At 40.8% G+C, this 19958-nt stretch overlaps 1 protein-coding gene across 3 annotated transcripts in view; it reads left to right on the plus strand.

The window, feature by feature from the left end:
• BTBD9 (BTB domain containing 9) overlaps nucleotides 1–19958 on the plus strand; it is a 409382-nt gene that overhangs the window by 295402 nt on the left and 94022 nt on the right. For all 3 annotated transcript variants that reach the window (XR_009701567.1, XR_009701568.1, XM_061196280.1), the window contains one exon: nucleotides 1247–1436. Coding sequence is in view for 1 of the 3 variants with exons in the window: in XM_061196280.1 (XP_061052263.1) it covers nucleotides 1247–1436 (190 nt within the window). In the remaining 2 variants the exon portion in view is untranslated. The remainder of the gene's footprint in view (nucleotides 1–1246; nucleotides 1437–19958) is intronic.

The raw sequence follows: 19958 nt of genomic DNA on the forward strand, positions 1-19958 counted from the left end.
AATCCATTTTAAAATTATGTAAAGTAAGCTACACATCTTGAATGTAAGTAGCTAAGGTTAATTGTAGATTTAGGTTAAATAACTTAAATTTCTGAAGAAAATCGCAGCGCTAGTAAATGCACAAAAAAGGTCCCAGTGGACTTAAAAGGCTCTCACCTTTTATCATTCTCTTCTCAGTGTTTAGAGAATCTACATCATTTTTGGACAGCTATATCATTTTGTGGATACCCTAGACTTTTGTAAATGAACAGGTGGATGTGGACTTGAAGTACATAGAGAGGCACAGAATCAAAACAGAGCTGGTGTTTCAGAATGCAGCAGTTCATGAACAAAGAGATGAGCGTATGTGTTGAATTGCTCAGAATAGTAAACAAACAAAAAAGGGAAATGAATCATGGCCGAGGGCAACTGTATATTCTGCAAAGGGATTGGTACCATGTCCTGGATTGTTTTCCTGCTTTATGAATTCTAAAATACTGAATCTATATATGTCATGCTTCTTTAAACAAACTTACTACATTTATTAAGTGTAATAAATATGTACAGTTTAGAGAATACTAATAAAACAAGTGCCTATGTACCTATCGCCTCACGAGAATAGAAGAAAACCAGTAGTTTTGAAGCCCCTCCAGGATTTCATCTTGGAAATGAAATCAATTAATGTTTAAACACATTGGTGGGTGTCCCTCCAAGATTTCATCTCCCTCTTTCTCATACAAATGACCATGAATTTTGTGTAATAATTCCCTGGATTTCCTTTTTAGTTTTACATTTATATATGTATCCCTAAACAAATTATATTTTTAGTTTTGCCTTTTTAAAAAGCTTTGTATGAATGAACTCATACACTGTATTTTTCTGTGCCTTGCTTTTCTCACTCAACATTGTTTTTTGATTAATCAATTTGGATATAGCTGTAGTTAATTAATCTCAACTACTGTGTGGTGTCCCACTGTAGTAATATTTCACAATGTATTTATCCGTTCTATATCTTATGGGGTATCATGTTTCTCTGTAATAAAATTCTTTAGGGTTAATTGCTACATGTGGTTTGGTTTGTTCCAGCCTCAGGTTCAACTTTTTTAAAAGCTATTTGGCATGGAAATGTGTTCATATCTTGAGATAATCAAGATGCTCTAATTTCTGTTTTATTATTGATAGTAATTAATTAATTTTGTTCATAGCACACTATTGGGATATATTTGGCTTCTTTATCTTGATGCTGAATCTCGTGTTGGATTCACAGTTCCCATGGAGAACGTTGCAACAATTGCTGATTGTGCCAGTGTGATTGAAGGAGTCAGTCGGAGCCGAAATGCCTTGCTGAATGGGGACACTAAGAACTATGATTGGGATTCTGGCTATACATGTCATCAGCTAGGAAGTGGTGCAATTGTGGTTCAGCTGGCACAGCCATACATGATCGGGTCAATACGGTAAGAAGATTCCCTTTCATTTATTACTTTTAAAATGGAAGACACATGTGCAAATTGTGTTTTGGTACATCGATGATCCCAGTAACTTCAGTGAAGATACTCTTCTGTTCTTTGCTCTAGATATTGAGAGGAGGGGATGGAAAAGGAGGGACAAAGATATACAAGGTGCTTGTTTGGATTTTCTGGTAGGGAGATGCACCAAAGTTAGACTTGTGGAGGGACTAGTTTAGATTTGTGGAGGGAGAGGACTAGGGCCTCTCCCTGGATACGGCACAAGTCTCAGTTTGTATTGGTTAGGAACTTACAGGATGTCAAAATCATTTTCAACTCGAATAAATGACTTTATATATGAACCAAACAGATCTGAATATGAAGCCTGGTTCTAAAAGATCTTTTTACTAATCTTCATGTCTGGGTTTTTGGTTGTTTTCATTTTGTTTTGTTTTGTTTCGCTTTGCTTTAAGAAGGTAACTTTAACCCACTATTGCTTGATTTGTAGGATCATATAATTTTAAAATGTGACACTGGTGACATCTCCCAGAGGATATACTTTAGTTCAAGAGAGTCATCTGGGTCTCAAATAGGCTGCCCTTTTTTTTTTAAGGCTCTAAGAAGGTCTCTGAAAGACTAATGTTGTGTGTGTGTATGTATATATATATATTTTTTAACACAAGATATTTTACATTATATCTTAGCCTGCCAGAGGTAGAGATGTTGGTGAGACATGACTGCCTTCCTGCCATCATGCTGTACCACATTTGCCTTACTGTTTCCTGTTCTCATTTTACAGTTAGTATGTGTAAAGAAAGAAATAGCACAAAAAATAAGGTAGTGGGATTCTAATAGACAAAGGTTTATTGATGTTTAAGCTAATAACTGCAGAGGTTAATGCTGCTTGTCGGTTCCCTGGGGTACCCTGACAAGTGATGCTGGATTTCTTGGAGAATTCAGACTGTTGGTTTCTTCATTTAAATTGTCAACCTCTTTTCATAAAGGGCCACATACAGGCTGAGTACCACAGGCAACAAATCACAGATAGAGAAGCCTTGAATTCATACTGCAGGCCAGACAACTCACTTTGTGCTTAGGAAGGGGGAGGACACAAGCCACAATCAGTCTGGACAAGCTAGCAGTATAAATAAACTTCCGTCAGAGAGCCATCAATGTGCCCTCCTTCCTTCTTCTCAGCTGCATGCATTAACTAAAGTAATCATAAGCCATTTATTTAATAAGTCATTCTAGGATCTTTGTCATAAATGGTGTGAAACTTATCTGAATATTTCCCATTACAATCTTTTCCTCTTTACTTTAAAAATCTGGAAAACAGTTGTCCTTCTCTTGTCTTACAGTCTGCACAATTTCTTGACGATTACCAATCGTGTCTCTGAGATTACATCTGCAATTTCTTTCAGAAGGCTTGGTGTGTAACTCATCTGAGCAGGAGACTTGAAATCATTTTAAATGACTAGATACTTTCTTTCACTTCACCTATTTGGGGCTTCAGTTTTCTTTTTATTATGTTTGTTCTACCATTTCTAATTTGAAAACCGGTCTTCTTGCCAGTGAAGATAGAAGCAAACTGGCAGCTTAGCAGGTCTGCCCACTCTCTTTTAATGTTCCCTGTATTCTGTCTGCTTACCTGGCACCCCACATTCTCCACCCGCCATCCAACAATGGTCTCTGTGCATCTCAAAGCAATATGTCAGATACGGAATTCCACCATTCTCCCCTTTCCCTGCTCAAGTTGCCTCACACTGCGATTTCCTCATCTAATTTAGTGGTTCTGCTCATCCACCCATCCACTGAGCCAAAAACATGGAAATCTTCCTAAATTCCTTCCTTTCCCTCACCTCCCCCACTGAACCAGTCAGCTGTCAATACCAGCTCCTACATATCTCACAAATCCTTCCTCTCTTCCCCATCCCCACTGCCATCACCATAGTTGTACCTTTGTAGTTTCTCTTCTCTACCTAGCTCTTCTTTCCCCACCTGCAACCGTCTCCCACACTGTTACCACAAATCTGATGTGGTCATGCCCCTTCTTAAGAGGATTCATGGCTACTATTTGCCTTAAGGAGAAAGTTCAGACAACGGCATTAAGAACATGTGACTTGCTTCTGTCTGTACAACCTTGTCTCCTGCCTCTCCACCCACCCCTACACGTACTGTCTCAGCCTATCCAGCTACTTGCAGTTTTGCACGTGTCACTCCTCTCTTACCCCATGCCTTCAACTCTTAGAACATGCTGTTCTCATTACATGTGTGTCTCACTACCTTCTCATCACCCCTTTTTACCTGGCTCCTATAACCCCTTCAAGACTTCACTCCTTTGGGAATGCTTCCCTAAACTTCTATCATCTCCTGGGCTGATTTAGACATCCCTATTCAATGATTCCATACATTCTGTATGTAATTCCTCCCAGAGCATTTGTCATGTTTGTATTATAATTGTTTACTTGCTGCCTCCTCCCAGCCTCACCCGATATATGAAGCCTGTGGCAACTCGGAATAAGTGTTCCTTAACAGATTGAATGTGCAGATGAGGTAGTCTATCAAGATAGAAGGGGAAATTATAGCGGGTATAGTGGGAGATCTAGAATTTTAGATCCAGCAGGGACCTCATGAGGTCATTGCCAAGGTGACAACTTAGAAAGAGACAAACAAGCTTTTCATGTGGCAAGGCTACCTTGGCCTCTAGCTCTACTCAAACAATCAGAGATGTTGAATCTGACTCCAGATAAAAGGTGTTACTGGAGCTTAAGAGAGACAAGAGAGAACAGTCCCGTTTGGTTTTCTTTAAATGTGGGAAAAGAATGGTTCTCCCAAACAATTTTTTTTTCCTGACTCAGAGGGGGATGATGAGCACGAGCACAACCAAAGGCAGAATTGTGGGTCTCAGCACCGTGTGAAGCCTCCACCTTCCTCAAGCCCAGCTATTGCTTTTGCAGTGAGAAAATCCATGCAATTGAAGCCCCATGTAACTGGCTGAACGCTCAGAGAGACACGTCTCTATGAAACTAACATTACGTTGTCAGGAACTGCATTTGCCTCTTCCGTGACATTATCAAGAAGAAAGGGAGAGGGATTTCTTAACCACCAGTGCCTCTGGGTGATGCTGGATATCTCTCGGCAGGCCATGGTTAGCAGCAGCTGATGTGCCCAGATAGATGTTTATTGATAGGAAACTAGGTCAGTGGCGCCTCTTCATGGGGATGGGTAATTGACAAATGACAGGTTGATTAGTCAGTGACATTTGACCCATGGCTTCTATTGCTTGTGATGACTCACTTGCTTTCCTAGTCACTGTATCCAAAGAAGCCCAGATTCCAAATCAACACCTAGAGGGAGAGCATTACAGAGCTGAGTGACTAACATTTTCTCCATCTAATAGGGAGGAGATCTGGCAATTCTGGAACCTCTTCCTCTGGGGGCCCAATCACAAGGTATACTGACTTTAAAATTTCAGGTTTCTTTGTAGATGGTGAACACAGAGGCAAATGTCTCAAACATGGATTATCTTGATTACCTCCTTCTTTATTCCTAAGAGAGGACAGAATTGTTGTATGGATAAGATTTCTTTTGTTTGTCTGTTTTCATCCACATAAACCATTTCTTCCTTTCCTGAGCGTTTCCCCTGTAGCTGGGTAGGCAAGCAGAGCTTCTTTCTTTCTTTCTTTCTTTTAAACATTTTCTTTTTTTAAAAATTTTATGTATTTATTTATTTTTGGCTGTGTTGGGCCTTCGTTGCTGCGCACAGGCTTTCTCTAGTCACGGCAAGCGGGGGCTACTCTTCAGTGCGATGTGTGGGCTTTTCATTGTGGTGGCTTCTCTTGTTGCAGAGCACGGGCTCTAGGCACATGGGCTTCAGTAGTTGCGGCATGCGGGCTCAGCAGTTGTGGCTCACGGGCTCTAGAGCGCAGGCTCAGTAGTTGTGGCACGTGGGCTTAGCTGCTCCGAGGCATGTGGGATCTTCCCGGACCAGGGCTCGAACCCATGTCCCCTGCATTGGCAGGCGAATTCTTAACCACTGCGCCACCAGGGAAGCCCCCAGCTTCTTTCTTGACAGACAACGCCCACAGCTCACCACAGTCAGTGGGAGCCTAGTCCTGCTAGTGCGTCTGGTATGGTAAGTACCCTTGCGGATCCTGGAAAGGCTGACCTTGAAACCTCATCTCTGACCGTCTCCTCCTCCCCTCATTGTCTTTCATTCACTCAGCATTTTTTGAGCCTTTAACTGTGTGCTAGGCACTACTCTAAGCCCTGGGGCTACAGCATTGAATCCAGAAAACAAACATCAGTTTTCTCACAGAACTGGCATTCTTGTTGGGGGAGGGGGCAGTGGTGGATAACCAATAAACAGCACTATTTGTAATATGTCAGATATTTCAAAGATGGAGCCATCAGGAGGGAGGACTAGGGGTTGGAGACAGCACAGCTTTAGATTGGGTGTTCAGGAAGGTCTCACTGTGCAGAGCCTGAAGGATGGGAAGAGTAAGCCATTGGGGGACCTGGGAGATGAGCCTCACAGGCAGAGTGCCAAGGCCCCAAGGCAGAGCACGTGAGGCAGGTTGCAGGAGCAGCAAGGAGGTCAGGGTGGCTGGAGTAGAGTGAGGGAGGGGAGGAGAGTAAGAGGCAAGGCGATGGAGGTGACTTTCAGAGGCGACAGCCCTAAGATGTTTTGTTACTGTTTCTATATTCAGTCACCAGCTCCCCAAACCATCCCACCCACCACCATAAACCCATCCCAGGGTTTCATTAGCACCATTAGAAGAGAGTTTTCTTTGCTGAGGAGAGGAGGGGCGGAGCTGGGGAGCCATCATGCCTTTAGGAGCCACCTTCTTTGTTCCTGACCAGGCTTTGTCCAGTCAGCTCCCAGGAAAGAGACAGCAGGAGGCGTCCTAGTCCTTGCAGTTTATATGAAACTTTCTCCCCATCTTTGGTGTTTATTTCTCTTTCCCAAGGGCCAGAGCAGGCAGTATAACTTGGAAATAAAGGAGTTTGTTGTTGCTAGGTTTACAGGCACAGCGTAACTTGTTCATTTTATTTGAGAGAAAAAGAGAGAAATTGCCTGGAATGTGCCTTAAAAGTGGGTAACTGAGTAGTAATTATATCATTTTCATGCCTTTTTAAAAACATTAAAATTTAAATAACGGAAATCTTCAGAGGCCTGACCACATAAAACGACCACATAGTAACTAACCAAATCTACCGAAGTCTTAGTTTATAGTCCCTCTGTCACCTTAGTTTAAGACTTATTATCTTTCTACTTGCTAATCATGATATCCTTTTAAGTATTTTCAGGTTAGTATGAGAAATCACATATGCTGTGCATTAAGCATGTGTATCACCCAGTCTTTTTCAGCTAGTAAGTGACAGCACTTTGTTGAAACCCTCATTATTAGATAGTCAATTAAATTAACAATTCTTACATTAGCTTGAAAATGATGGTTTTGTAATTGATATATGCAGTACTGTAAGTAAAATACCCGTAATGCTTTAACTAACCTAATTGTGAGTAAGTAGGCTGTTGGAAGATGAAACAGTGCAGGTAGATGCAGCTAAATAAACGCATAGTCTGTCTGGGTGTTATGAGGATTAAGGAGTTAATGACACAAAAATATTTTGAGTTCCTCAGTTGGAAAATGTTATATGAATATAATATGTTAGGACAAAATGGATCTAACCCAAAGTATGTTCTTGGTGGGTATTCATAATCTCTTTAGTCTGTGGGGAGGAGGTTTTTACTTTGCAATAGGAAAAAAAAACCAGTTCTACCACTTATAAAAGTTAATCTGGCACAGAATTTCTGAACCACAAATCAGTTTATGCCTTGCAGTTATTAAGCATAGATAAAACAAAGCAATAGAAAGTTGATCCTTTTAAAAAAAAAAAATTAGATATGTCGCTGTGCTCCTTATTCATCCCAGCATATATTTCCTTCTCTTTGAGCTGTTAAGCCCACACCCAGTTCAGCTGCCCTTTCACTATTGTGTGGCTGCAACCATTCTAGATTATCTATTCAGTTTGTAAATCAGAAATCCCTTTTGCACTGCTGTTTTTCCTTCTTCCCACTGCTGACCACCCTGCCAAGCTATTGCTCATCCACTTCCCTCCCAAGGATAAGCACAGAAAAGAAAAAGGAGAGGAATCATAAACCATTCCATTTTGTGTCCTGTTTAATAGCTCCAAATGAAGGCTTAGTCCATGAAGGTGGGGAGAGAAATTGAACCAATGACTCAAATGATGTTTTGTAATTATTTGAGTATTTTCTACATCTGTGCAGCCCTCAAATTCTTGTAGAAGCACAGATAATCTCAAGTTGAAGATAGTGATTGTAGTATTGAGATGGACTTGGGTCTTTGCAATGATTTCCAAGTGCCTAGTACAGTACTCTGTGCTGTGAGTACTCAATAAACACTCATTGACTGAGCTGACAACATAGTATGTTAGTGCAACTAAAGGGAGTTCTATCTATCAAATAAATTGGACATCATATTTGCTCAGTGTGTCTGTTCTAAGTATATGTGAGGAAACTGCTAAAGATCTGGCATCTCCAGCAAATGACTAAGATGAAACTCTGGTGTTAGGTGCTGACATGAGCACAGGTAAGGACTCTTGCCTCAAGTTTCATGCTGCTTCCATTTCATTCTATCTGAGTGCTGCACAGGCAAGCATACATTTATTTACATTAGGACAGCCTTTTTTGCAACCTAGAGAGCGAAAAGTTTCCTTTTTATAGTCTAAAGAATACAACAAACTTCTAAAAATATGACTCCTCTGGCTTGGATTAAGATTGCCTATAATTCTAGTCAAAATTGGAAAGATATTTTACCAGATTTGCTTCATATCAGTCATGTCACAGCCCTGAACCAAGGAATTCTTCCTTGCCTTGCTGATCCATGATTTATTTACCAAACGTTGTTTCTCTCACAGCCTATCTGCATCGCACTAAAGTCTTCTCTTATCACCCTCAGACCTCAGAACTCTGGTTCCGAGAAAAATTGTTGAATAAAAAATTATGGTTGTGGTTCTCAGTAGATGCTGGAGTCTGAACTGTCGTGAATACTAAGGCGACCAGGAATCCTGGAGCCTGGAAACAGCAGAGTTTTGGGGAATGGTAAATATGTCTCAGCTAGTTTCATCCCAGATGTATCTCAAGACCAGAAAGTATTGCTATGGCAACTAAGTTGCTTGTTAAAAATACAGGAGGGGGGCTAGAATTCAGATGTTCTTTGGAAAAACAGGAAAGGTTAAATGCTCCCCCCAAAAGTGTGTATGTGTTTGATTTACCTCACATGTCAACCATTTATTTCTCTTGAACGATTAGAGGAGTTGACAACTAGTCATCATAAAATATAGCTGAATACATGAAAAGAAAAATCCTTTCGGTTTTCAAAGATTAACCCATCAAGAAGACATTTTTACAGAGGATATCAGCCCCATTTGACGCAATATTTCATGCACAAAGGTATGTTTAGTAATTATCCAGAATCGTTAATTTGATACCCCTCTAAAATGAATACTTAACAGTAGTGCTTTAAACAATCATTTCAAAAACTGGAATCATTCACCTTGGGAGATCAAATGAATGGAAAGCATCAACCTTCTCCTTCTGTGGTTTTACTTTGACAGATGTTTTAAACACTGCTTCCCCCAAGATCAGCCATACAGGATCACAGAAATGTGGCTGTTCTCTTAAGGGCTAGCAGAAGCATAGGACTTTCAGCAAATTCACCAAAATTTCTACAGATTTAATACATCAAATTGCTTGAATCTATCTTTTGAGTATTAAGTAAATGAAGCTATTCTGAAATCTGATGAAGGGTCACCTTCATTTAAGAAATTACTCCTTGAATTAATCCAAAACAGTAATCTATCTTCCAAAACCTTCAATCCTCAGATACTCTTAAATCAGAGATTTTTTTCCCGAGGAGCCCCAATTTGTCACCTTGTTAAGATGCTTTTGGTGCATCATGGTAGCACTTGATGTCTGTCTGTCTGTCTTGTCTCTCTCTCCTCTCCCTCTCTCCCTCTCTCTTTAAACTTTGCCCTTTGTAACCTGGTAAACACAGAGGCACTTGACCAAAACATTCTTGTATCTTTAGTGAAGAACAAGCAGAAGCACTGAGATCAAGAAAAACTCTTCCGCTTCCCCTTCTTGCTTCTTCCCCATCCATCCACTTCCATTCTGCATCCTTCTCTTAGGAAAAGTGATTATGATGACAGGCTGGTTGGTACCCCTCAAGGACTCCTTTCAGCAACTTTCCTGGACACTCAGGGCCTTAGCTCTCGCTGAGGAATCTTTTTTTTTTCTGCTGTGTTACCTCTTTCAACAATGTGTCAGATTCAGTATAAGGAGTATTGGTTACATAGATAAATACAGAGTGTGCTTTTACTTCTGCCTGTATTTTCTTTCCTGTGCCCTTAAGACCTAATGGTAAGGATCCTCTTTCTTCCTTTTACTTATGACATCTGAAACCATGTCCCTCAGTGATTATGACATTACCACCCTTGCCACATTATCCTTTTACTGTAACCAAACACCAGTCAAGACTGTTTAGATTTTCCATACAATTTAATGGTCCTTTTAGTTGCCATGTCTTTCAGTAGCTCTGGAGTTTTAGCTGCTTCACTGTCTCCATTTAAGATGTGAAGAGACTACAGTATAATTTGACTTCCTTCTCTTTTTCTCTACCATCAACGTGGTGATACCACCAGTGCTAAAACTCTTCCTTCAAAGATTCCAGTATGTTGCACAATCCTACAGAGCCTCTTATGGCCTTAAAAAGAAAATGAGAGAAGGCATTGTAGCTTCTGGTTCAACCCACTCTCATTTCTTAAGGATATAAATTATAGAAACTTTCATTAAATGCTATGGCTAAGACTTGACACATTAAAACTAAATAAATAAAAATTTATTTTTATTACTAGCCCTCATATGCTCCAAAGGAGCTTGCATTTGGCTGCAAATAAAAAAGAACCTGATTAAGAAAGACTATTTATTTATTTTTTTATTTTTATTTTTTTTATGGTTGCACCGTGTGGCTTGTGGGATCTTAGTTCCCCAACCAGAGATTGAACCTGGGCCCTCGGCAGTGAGACTGCAGAGTCCTAGCCACTGGACCACCAGGAAATTCCCAAGAAAGACTTTTTAAATGTTTTTAAAACTACTTTGGTTTTGTTTTGGTTTTGTTTGTTTGTCTCAGTCTCACATAACAAAAAATCTACAGGTGGGTGGCTGCTAGAATTGGTTCTGCAATTCAGTGAGCTCTTTGATTTTCTTGGTCTTTTCTACTTGTATTTTTGCCTCAGAGAACAGGACAGCTGCTACAGCTTTACCTACCACGTCTGCGTTTAGGCAGGAAGAAGGAGGAGGGCAAAGTGGTAAAAATGTAAAGAGCCCTGCCAGCCAAGTCTGTCCCTTTTTATTAGGAAAAGCCAAAGCTTTATTTGAAGCCCCACCTAGCCGACTTCCACTTAGTTATCAGGTAGAACTATGTCATGCAGTCAGCCCTAGCACGTCTGGCAAAGAATTGAGGGTCATGGTAAGGAGGTGGCTCATCCAATCAACAACTCTGCCATAGACACTACCTCCTGCTTGACATTTCACATCTACTTTGGAATTTTTATAAATCTCCATATTTCATGTGTTTGGTTTATTTTTTAAAAAACAGCTTTATTGAGATATAATCCATATACTGTACAATTTACCCATTTAAAATGTATAATTCAGTAGGTTTTTTTTCCATTTAGTTTTTTTAATGCCCACAGCTTCTGGATGCATCTAAAACAGTAAATATAATAATTGTATTTTATATTATTCTAAGCTTCAAAAATGTGCTGTAAATAAAAAGCCTATATCTGCTTACTGGGTAATTCTGCTCCAAAATGAGAAGCATTACTGATTATATATCTTTGATCTCTTATTCATGAAATTTACCTCTTGAAAAAAAACTTTAAGTTTCTGTTACAAATTGTTACCTAGCATTTAATTTACTGTGACTGGTCTTCATGCTTTACCAGCAGAGTGATAGTGGATGTACCTAATAAAATTTGGGAGGCAGGCAAGATCCCAAGTGCCCTCTGATCAAAAGGAGAATAAATTTTGTTTGGTGGTGTTTTACTCTAGTTAAGTTTATTTTAAACATTTCTGAATTTTTGTTAAAATTGGCAATCCATATGGAGTCTGTTAACCAGACATATTTGATTAACCAAAATACCTGTTTACCTAACCAGGTTATAGGGACTTGACTTTTTTTCTGTACATATAAAATTCTAATATCAGAAATTTCACTGCATATCCATGTTATTTTGAAATGGTAGATTAAATTATGTCAAAAGTCCTACTGGAAATAACATTTTCAGTTTTTAAGATCTGGAGTTAAAACACTCATGCCCATCAGCCCTAGCATGAAAAGATACATTAAAAGACCTCTGATTTTCTAAGGCGATATTGGGGAATAACTGTCATACCACCTCCAGTCTTTTCCTCCTAAGTCTTGGAATGTGGTGTTTGTAGGATTACAATGAATATTTCTGGTTTCTGGAACTTGTGAAACGTGAAATACAGTAAGCGGGAAGGTGATTATAGCAATACCACAATTCTAGATCTTGGGAGAAAAAATTAAAATACCCTCTGCTTTTCCTACCAGCATTTCTTTGTGCCTTCCCCGATCCCCATTTCACTCCTCCCCAAAATGGTAGTCATGGTCAAAGCATTTAGTCCCTTTCTGGGGGAGATGCTGATCAGATGCGTGAGTTTGCAGGAACAAGAGTGGGCCACATTTCAGTGGAAGCACTTCTTGTGTCTCTTGTCTTCCACTAGGCCCTAAGTGTGATGGACCAGGACTAATTCTGCTAGAAAGAGGCCCTGTCCTTCTTTGTTCCTACCTCTCCCCATCTCTCTCTCTCCTCTCTTCTGTCCTCACAACAAACACACCTATCCTTTCTTCTCCTTGGGCATTCTTACTTCCTCTTCTATCTTTTAGGGTGGCCAGGGTAAGATTACTGCCTCAGCCCAGGGATAGCTCAGTGCTAGGCAGCAGGGGACCATGATCTCTCCTGTACTCACTCTGTTTTGGTGGTACTAAAATGTGTATTGGGTTGATCCTTCCTTAAATTGTAGTGGTAAGAAGCAAGAATAAGTTTTGGGTGTGGAAAAGGGACAGAACAGGCCTCCTAGCTTGCTTTGGGTGAAGCTGTTCAGGCATAACCAACTTGGGGAAAGGGAGTGCTTATGCCTTTTGATTAGAGTTTTGGGTCAAAAATTCTACTAGCAATAAAGTGTTCCTTTGCTTCCCACTTGCTGGGACTTTCCTTGGCATGTACTTACCTCAAGAACCTTGTGGGAAGGAGTAGTTGCGGTCTAAGATAATAGATCTTGTTCCTAATTCTCTTAGGCATATATCATTTAATTGTCCCCCGATGTCTAATGCAAACCCTTGTCAATTTTCTTCTTGTTATCTCACTTTCTGTATTCACTTCTTCTCTAAGGTTTAAAATAATAATAAACATCTATAATCAAATAGTGTCTTTATTAGGAAGCTTATGATAGTCCTATTAGAAATAGATAAAGCATTATCTATAGAAAATTGTTTGAGAATTGGCAGTGACCCAATAAATAATATCTTGTTGATAATAACATTCTTAGTAGAACAGGTAAATAGCTTTGTCATGATTGTGTTCACTATAGTGAGATTTTAGCTGTATATTTTAGACTCAGAGAAAAAGTAGAGAATTCACGGCGATTATGTGGGACTATTTGGGAAGAACATGGAAATAGAGTCATCCATTTAAAACTGGTTTCATTAAAGATTCCAAATGAGTAGTTTTGTTAAAACACTAAGCAGTATAAGGTTTTTATTGTTTTGTGGTCATAGACTGCCCTGGTCAGGTATTCTTGTAAGATGCTTTTTATAATCACACTAGACAGCACTGGAGAGATAGCAAGGGGATAGAGCCTCGCAAATCCATTTTCTCCTGGTGACCAATAAACAACCCTGTCTACCTAATTGGTGTGGTTTAGTCTGTGGTGTCATCTTCCCATATAACTGAGATATAAGTGTTTTACTGCTGTCATATTAACTGCCTTATCATTGACTATATAACTTTTGTGTGTGTATTGCTTATTGACTTCAAACGTCTCTATAACTTCTTCACACTACCCTGCTGCCTCCATGCTATTTAGTAGAGATCTGGAGGGTCAGTGGTCAGTGACTGTTCTGCTTGCAAATATCTTCAGTTTGAGAATGTAGCGCCTAGGCACTTCATCAGTTCTGGGAACAGAGAGGGTTTGGGAATGGTTTTCAGGTTTTCATTTTTAATTGGAATTTTTCTCCCTCCCTTCCTTCCTTCCTTTTCTTTTACTCTTAGCAGAAATACCAGAAACTTGGGGTGAAAAGCAAGCCAAGAATTGTCGGTACAGTTGTCACAGTAACAGCGATGGGATTAGGACTATAGCAGAATCTAAAAACTCCATGTGGAATTTGCTACATGAAAATCTATTGAAACACTTTCAACAGAATAAAGGGATTTTAGCCATTTCTGGGCTAAGCTCAGCTTTAAACTATATCTTTATTTCTTACCTTGGTGCCATAAATCTTTACTGTTCAGTAAGAAGAGCTTTAGTTTTCTGTCTATTCCTGGCACTGGCAAACTTTTTCCAAAAAGGGACAGATAGTAATTTTAGGCTTTGTATGCTATAGTCTCTGTCACCACTGCTCAACTCTGGTGAGAGAACATGGCTGTGTTCCATTAAAACTTTATTTACAAAAAGAGGCAGCCACAGGCCATAGTTTACCAATGCTCTATCTATTCAGCTCCTTTCCTCACTAAGAACTCTAGTCCATAAAGGCAAAAGTGAAGAATTAGGGAACTCATTTGCCTTTCATGGTTTCAAAAAATGTGAATAATAATATTTATAAGCCTGTTATTAAAAGATATGAACATTAATACCAGCGTTTAGTTTGGGGTCAAGATATACACCATGACCCAGTGGTTTTTCCTTCTCTGTTTTATGGGGGATGAGCCTTGGGCGCTGCCACAGTAGGAAGTCTGGCAGATGAGGCTTCAGTCCCAAAGCTGACCTTAGTAGAGCAGTTCTGCTTTTACCTGTTATGGATATTTATATTCTTCTAAGACATTGTTTGTAAAAGGGGTTCTGCTACTAAAGAATATTTTTGAAAATCCTGGCTTACGTTTTTTGCATTTAGTAAACACCTTTTTATTATGGATACTTTATAAGAAGTACCAAAGGATCTATCATGTATTACTTTGTAATTAAAAGAAAAAAAAGATTAAAGAAACAAGGAACCACAGATCATCCAAATTAGAATCTGTCTCCCTCTCTTCCGCTACCCTCACACCCCATTTAACAGATTATAAATCTGAGAGGATAAGGTTGCAAATTAGAAGCAGAGTTGGGACTCTTGTCCCATCTGATGCCACTGCTGCATATTGCCTTGGAATGCCCTTGTGTCCATCAGAGGCTGAAGGAGAGTTAGTGGAGCCCTTTGTGGTCCAAATAAGCTCAGGAGATAACTTGATCTAGAATGTCACTGAAGCTACACCATTTTCTTCTTCCTTGCTCATATTCCTTCTTCCTTTGACTTGCCAGGATCTCCCAAGCTCCTAAATGCCCTAAGCTATTAGGGCACGAACGGTGCTTACAGCTGGAACAGTTCTAGCACCAGCTCCTGGGAAATTACCCCCAGGGATGTCTCCCAGCCCCTGACACTTAAACATTGATTGTCTGAAGAGTGTTAAGTTATGACAGTTTCATGTGTGACTCAGACCGGCTGCCTTAACCAAGTCCCCTTCTGCCTTAGCCAGGTCCCCTCAGCATGAATCTCAGTGTTGATCTTGGGGATTCAGTACCAGAGTGGGAGGATCCTGAGAAGTCTGTGATCTCCCCACTTTGGGCATGATTCCTTCCCTGGTTTGTGAGGTTCTTAATCTTTTCTGCCTATACCTTTCTGAATGTGAGGGTAGTGATGTAAAGTGGGGTGTCGTGAGGTGTTTGTGTGTTCGTGTGTGTGTGTGTGTGTGTGTACGCTCGCATGCCTGCATTGGGTGCCTGCGTGGTACCAGAACTGTGTTCTTGGGATGCCTGTGTAGGTCCTATCAGCCAAGCAAGAAGAAAGTAAAAAGGAGTCCAACAGATAGGGCTGTGGGGCACAGGGGAGATAAATGTTTGTTTTTCTTGATGAGGAAGGATAAGCCAGATGAACAAAAGAAACAGTTTAATTCACAGAGTACAGTATTCTAATGAAGCCTCATGCTGTGCTTGAGTCAAAGTGGCAAGTCTAGCTGCAGCAGGGCCTTAGACGGATATGAGTGATTTATTCATCTCTGACTCCTTCACTCAGATTTTCTCCTTTCAGCCATCCAATATCCATCACCTGAAAGTCCAGTTCCCGTATAGGAGTTTACCCTGGTAGCTTGCCTGGAATACATTTTGAAGGATTAGTGTACATGGCATGGAGACTGGCCCCTGTGCCCAGCATACTCTTGTGAATATTCATGTCAGCACCTGGGAGGGTTATTTCTAAAAAGGCAGCTCATGCAGAATACATTCCAAAGAGGGAGTGTTTTTCTCTTGTCTGACGATCCTTCAACCAAACAAACGTGGGAGGGAGGGGGAAGCTATTCTGCAATTCTGGTGAGAATTTATGAGACAGAAACTGCACCCTCACATCTTCTGCAGAAGTGGGAGAACCACGACCCCTCCCCATTCACAGCCTTTGCCTGGGCCTCCCACTCTGGGGAAATAGCATAGGTGATTCCAGAAAAAAAAAGGCAACTGCCCGTTTAGCCTTTGGTCCTGTAACCCACACCAGTTTGATTTAATTATGGCTGTTTAGCAGTTAGAAAAGTTAGAGTTATTAATGTTCAGTTGAAAACGTTTGAATTAAAACTTATGATCTCGGCTTTGAAGACCTGGATCAAGAAAACTGTTCTGAGTGGCCAGTGATCAAAAGAATTCCATTGAAAAACATAATTAGCTATTTTTCCCTCTAGCCGTTATAAAAAAATTACATAAAATCTCACTTTTTTTCTTGCTTTTTGCCATTCTTCAAAAGATTTATCACACGGTTACTTATTAAATTGATTAATTATCTTTTGTTTATAAGTACTTACCATTGTTAGGATTCTCACTTTTACATATTTGTGAAGAAGATGCTATTATTATTATATTATTCTCATTAATGTTGTCTTTATTTTAATGGTATATCATGTACCACATGGAGGATTATGATTTGTCAGATACCTCAAACTTCAAATAGAATAATCTACTTACTCTAAGTGTTCAAATTTTATAGCACTTGCAACTTATTATAGTTTTGTTTTTCTGTTTTAGAGTGTAGTTGTTTTCATGTGAAAGCCTTCGCAGAAGAATTTCGTGAGGGAAGTTCATTAGAGAAGGGATTTAAAGGGAAGAAATTTAGGCCAGATAAATATGAGAGAGAGCTCAGGAAAGCATTTCTTGCAGGACCTAATGGAATAAATACGAGATTTGGGAATGCAACAGGAGGAAAGCAGCCACTTAGTGGAGAGAGGACCTGAAGGAGGAATGAGCCAGGGCCAGCACAGGCGATACTGCGGAAGGAGCACGGGGGTTTGGATTGGATGGGCAAGTGTTTTAAAATCATTTTCAGAAAGAGCTCAGAACTTTGTAGAGGGTGAACTGTGGGGAAAAGAAGATGATTCGAAGCTGGAGCAAAGGTTGAAACCCAGATCTGATTTGGGTGAAAAGGTGAAAAGGTCAGGCTGGTAAGAAAGAGCTGTGGGAAGATAGTACTGGCAGTGTTCAGAGAGACCAGAGAAGAGATTTGGTCAGAACAAAAATAAAGAGATTACCTGACCGAATAGGAAGAGTTTTGCCTTGTAGTTCATCCCTGCTGGAATATTCTCTTGCCTATAATATTCGGAGTCCAGCCTTCCCACCTTGTTTTGCCCTTCCATTCTCTCCCTTCATCACCAGGTTGAGAGAATACAGAGGTCTGCCTGTAGCTAAAGTGTGAGTTCTCCCACAGATACGGATTCCTATGAAAACCTGACCCAAGGGACTGAAAAGGAACTGTGGAGCTTATTAAATTCCCCTTTGGCTCTGCTTCTTGGTGCTTCATAGGCTGTGCGCATGTGGGCACATATTTGCAAGTGGTCAGAGGAGGGGCAGGAGAAGGAGCTCAAGAAATGAAATAGTCAGAGTTGGTACATTTCATAAATTATCTCTTCGCTGAGACTCTCCAGGTGGGGGTAGAGGACTGGCTGGGGGTGTGTTCGGATTGAAATGTAACTCAGGCTATAGAGCCTTAAAAGATGCTGTGCTGCTAGCTCATCATGTGAGAAGGGTGATTTACCTGTAGTTCCGTCTCCTTTCCATCATTGTCTCCTGTCCTGTCCCCATGTCTCCTTCAGTTCAACCCAGTAGAGCTTATGATCTGTAAGGCACTGCGCTGGGGACGACGAGCCATGCATGGTCCTGACTGGACTTGGTCCTGAAAGCTGAAGGGGGTGTGGGGTGGGGATTGGGTGGTGTTACGCAGGGAACCTGGAACCAGGTGACTTTACTCCCCTGCCACACTGGGGCCACCTGTTCTACAAGAGTCAGAGGTGTAAGTAAAGATCCAAGAAGGAAAACCCCTACCACTCAACTGATAGATGAGTGAGTTTGGAGCTATTTAACATGCCTGTCCCTTCTTCTCACCCTCCTAATAATTTCATAGAATTGTGGACAGGGGAAAGGAAAGCTCACATAAATGCATACTGCCTTCAGCTGTTAACGGAAGAAACTGATTCTGACCTTTTAAAATCACAACAGCCCCTAATAGCAAATGAAGCTGAAATGAAGCTGGACTTGATCCCTAGGGAGCTAAGCCCTGTGGTCTGGGCAGGACCTCTCCATTTCTACCTCTTACACCTCCTTTTCCGATCCTACTGTTGAGCCAAATCGGGCCAAGCTCACTGACTGTGTATACACGTCATGATGAGGAAGCTGCTGAGATCAAGGAAGCTAGCCTTGCTGCGGAGAGGGGAACTGATGACGCCAAATTTAAACGCAGGGAGAGATCTGTAAAGGCCGCATACCTGCTTAGCGTGCCACTGCCGAAGAGGTCTGTAACGGTCTTTTAAAATATAACGAGACCATTTGAAATGGTTCCCAGTATTTTTGATGCCAACGTCCCACTTAAGGAAGGGGCTGTATTGAAAAGAGTCACCTTGGAAAATAGAAGAAAACTGCTTTTCTTCTCAAGGGCTGTTTGGCCTGGACAAAATTTTCTCATATATCCACACTGAAAACATAAAATGAAAGAATTTTCATCAAATTGGACTGTGTAGGATGAAATCTAAGCCTAGGCCAAAACTTACTTATTAATAAAGGGTTTGCCAAATGATTGCCCAAGCAATCTTTTTTACAGATTATTCAATGTTTAGCTCATGTAAAAAAAATTAACCAAGTAACTTAGAAAAATAGATTTGCATTGAAAGCAGGAAATGTGCTGATTATAAATTGTTTTTTTTCCAAATGTGATAATGTATGCAAAAACATTTTGAAACTGTTGAGGTCTGTGTGAATGTGAGGTGAGATTATGATTAGCTCTTTGCCATTCTTTCCACACTCAGTGTTTACTGAATATTGCAGCTGCAGCCATGTTGTTTGGTAGTATGCTGTTACCTTTTATGTCATCACCTAAAACTTGAAACTAAAAACTTAATCCCTTCAAGGAGTGAAATGATGGTCTCAATTAGCTGTTAAAAGTTGGTAGTTTTGTACTGTCTCAAAGTTGTGTCCCATCCAGCTTTCCATGTAGCCGTATCCTGCAGGTATATTCTCCATTGGCATTTCTCCACTTTCAGATAACTCACCTGAATTATACTGTATAGAACATAAGATTTGATGGGAGGAAGGTCCCTCCTTTTATCCCCCCCTTTCTCAGTGAACTAGCCTATGCGGTGGAGCCCGCGTGTACACGTAGCCTCACCTTTCCTCATCCTGGGGCTTCAGTGACTAAACACAGAAGCTGCATGTGCCAGACAGCCGAGAGCTTGCGCTTACCTTTTCCCTTGCCAGCTGCAAAAGAAGATTATTTAGCCAGTGTCATTATTTCTTCCTCTCTTAGAGAAGTCACTCTCTAAGATATGTGAGCGATTAAACAATGTCAGACAGTACGTGGACTCTCTGATGTACTCTGACTAACGTATTTCCCAAGTTCCCCTTCCATCTGTCGAGCAGTCTGTGCTTTCTTCTTCTCCTGGTGTCCCCTTTGCCCTGAGAGGTTGTGGCCCACTTAGAGGCAGGGCCCCCGTGGCGGCTGCTCCTCAGGAGTTCCCGTGTCTGGAATCTGCAGGGCAGCTACCTGGTCTGCTCCACACGCTTTGTTAAAGCGCTGGCTCTCAGTTCCAGTCTCCCGCTGAGAATCTCATTTTGGGCCTGTGGCCCTCCAGCAGCTCTTCTCAGCTTGACTTTGCTCCCCACCTGAGGAGGAAGCTACATAATTGAACCCTGTGACAGCTGACAAT

This window comes from Eubalaena glacialis, chromosome 7 (assembly GCF_028564815.1).
Source record: "Eubalaena glacialis isolate mEubGla1 chromosome 7, mEubGla1.1.hap2.+ XY, whole genome shotgun sequence".
Lineage (NCBI taxonomy): Eukaryota > Metazoa > Chordata > Mammalia > Artiodactyla > Balaenidae > Eubalaena > Eubalaena glacialis.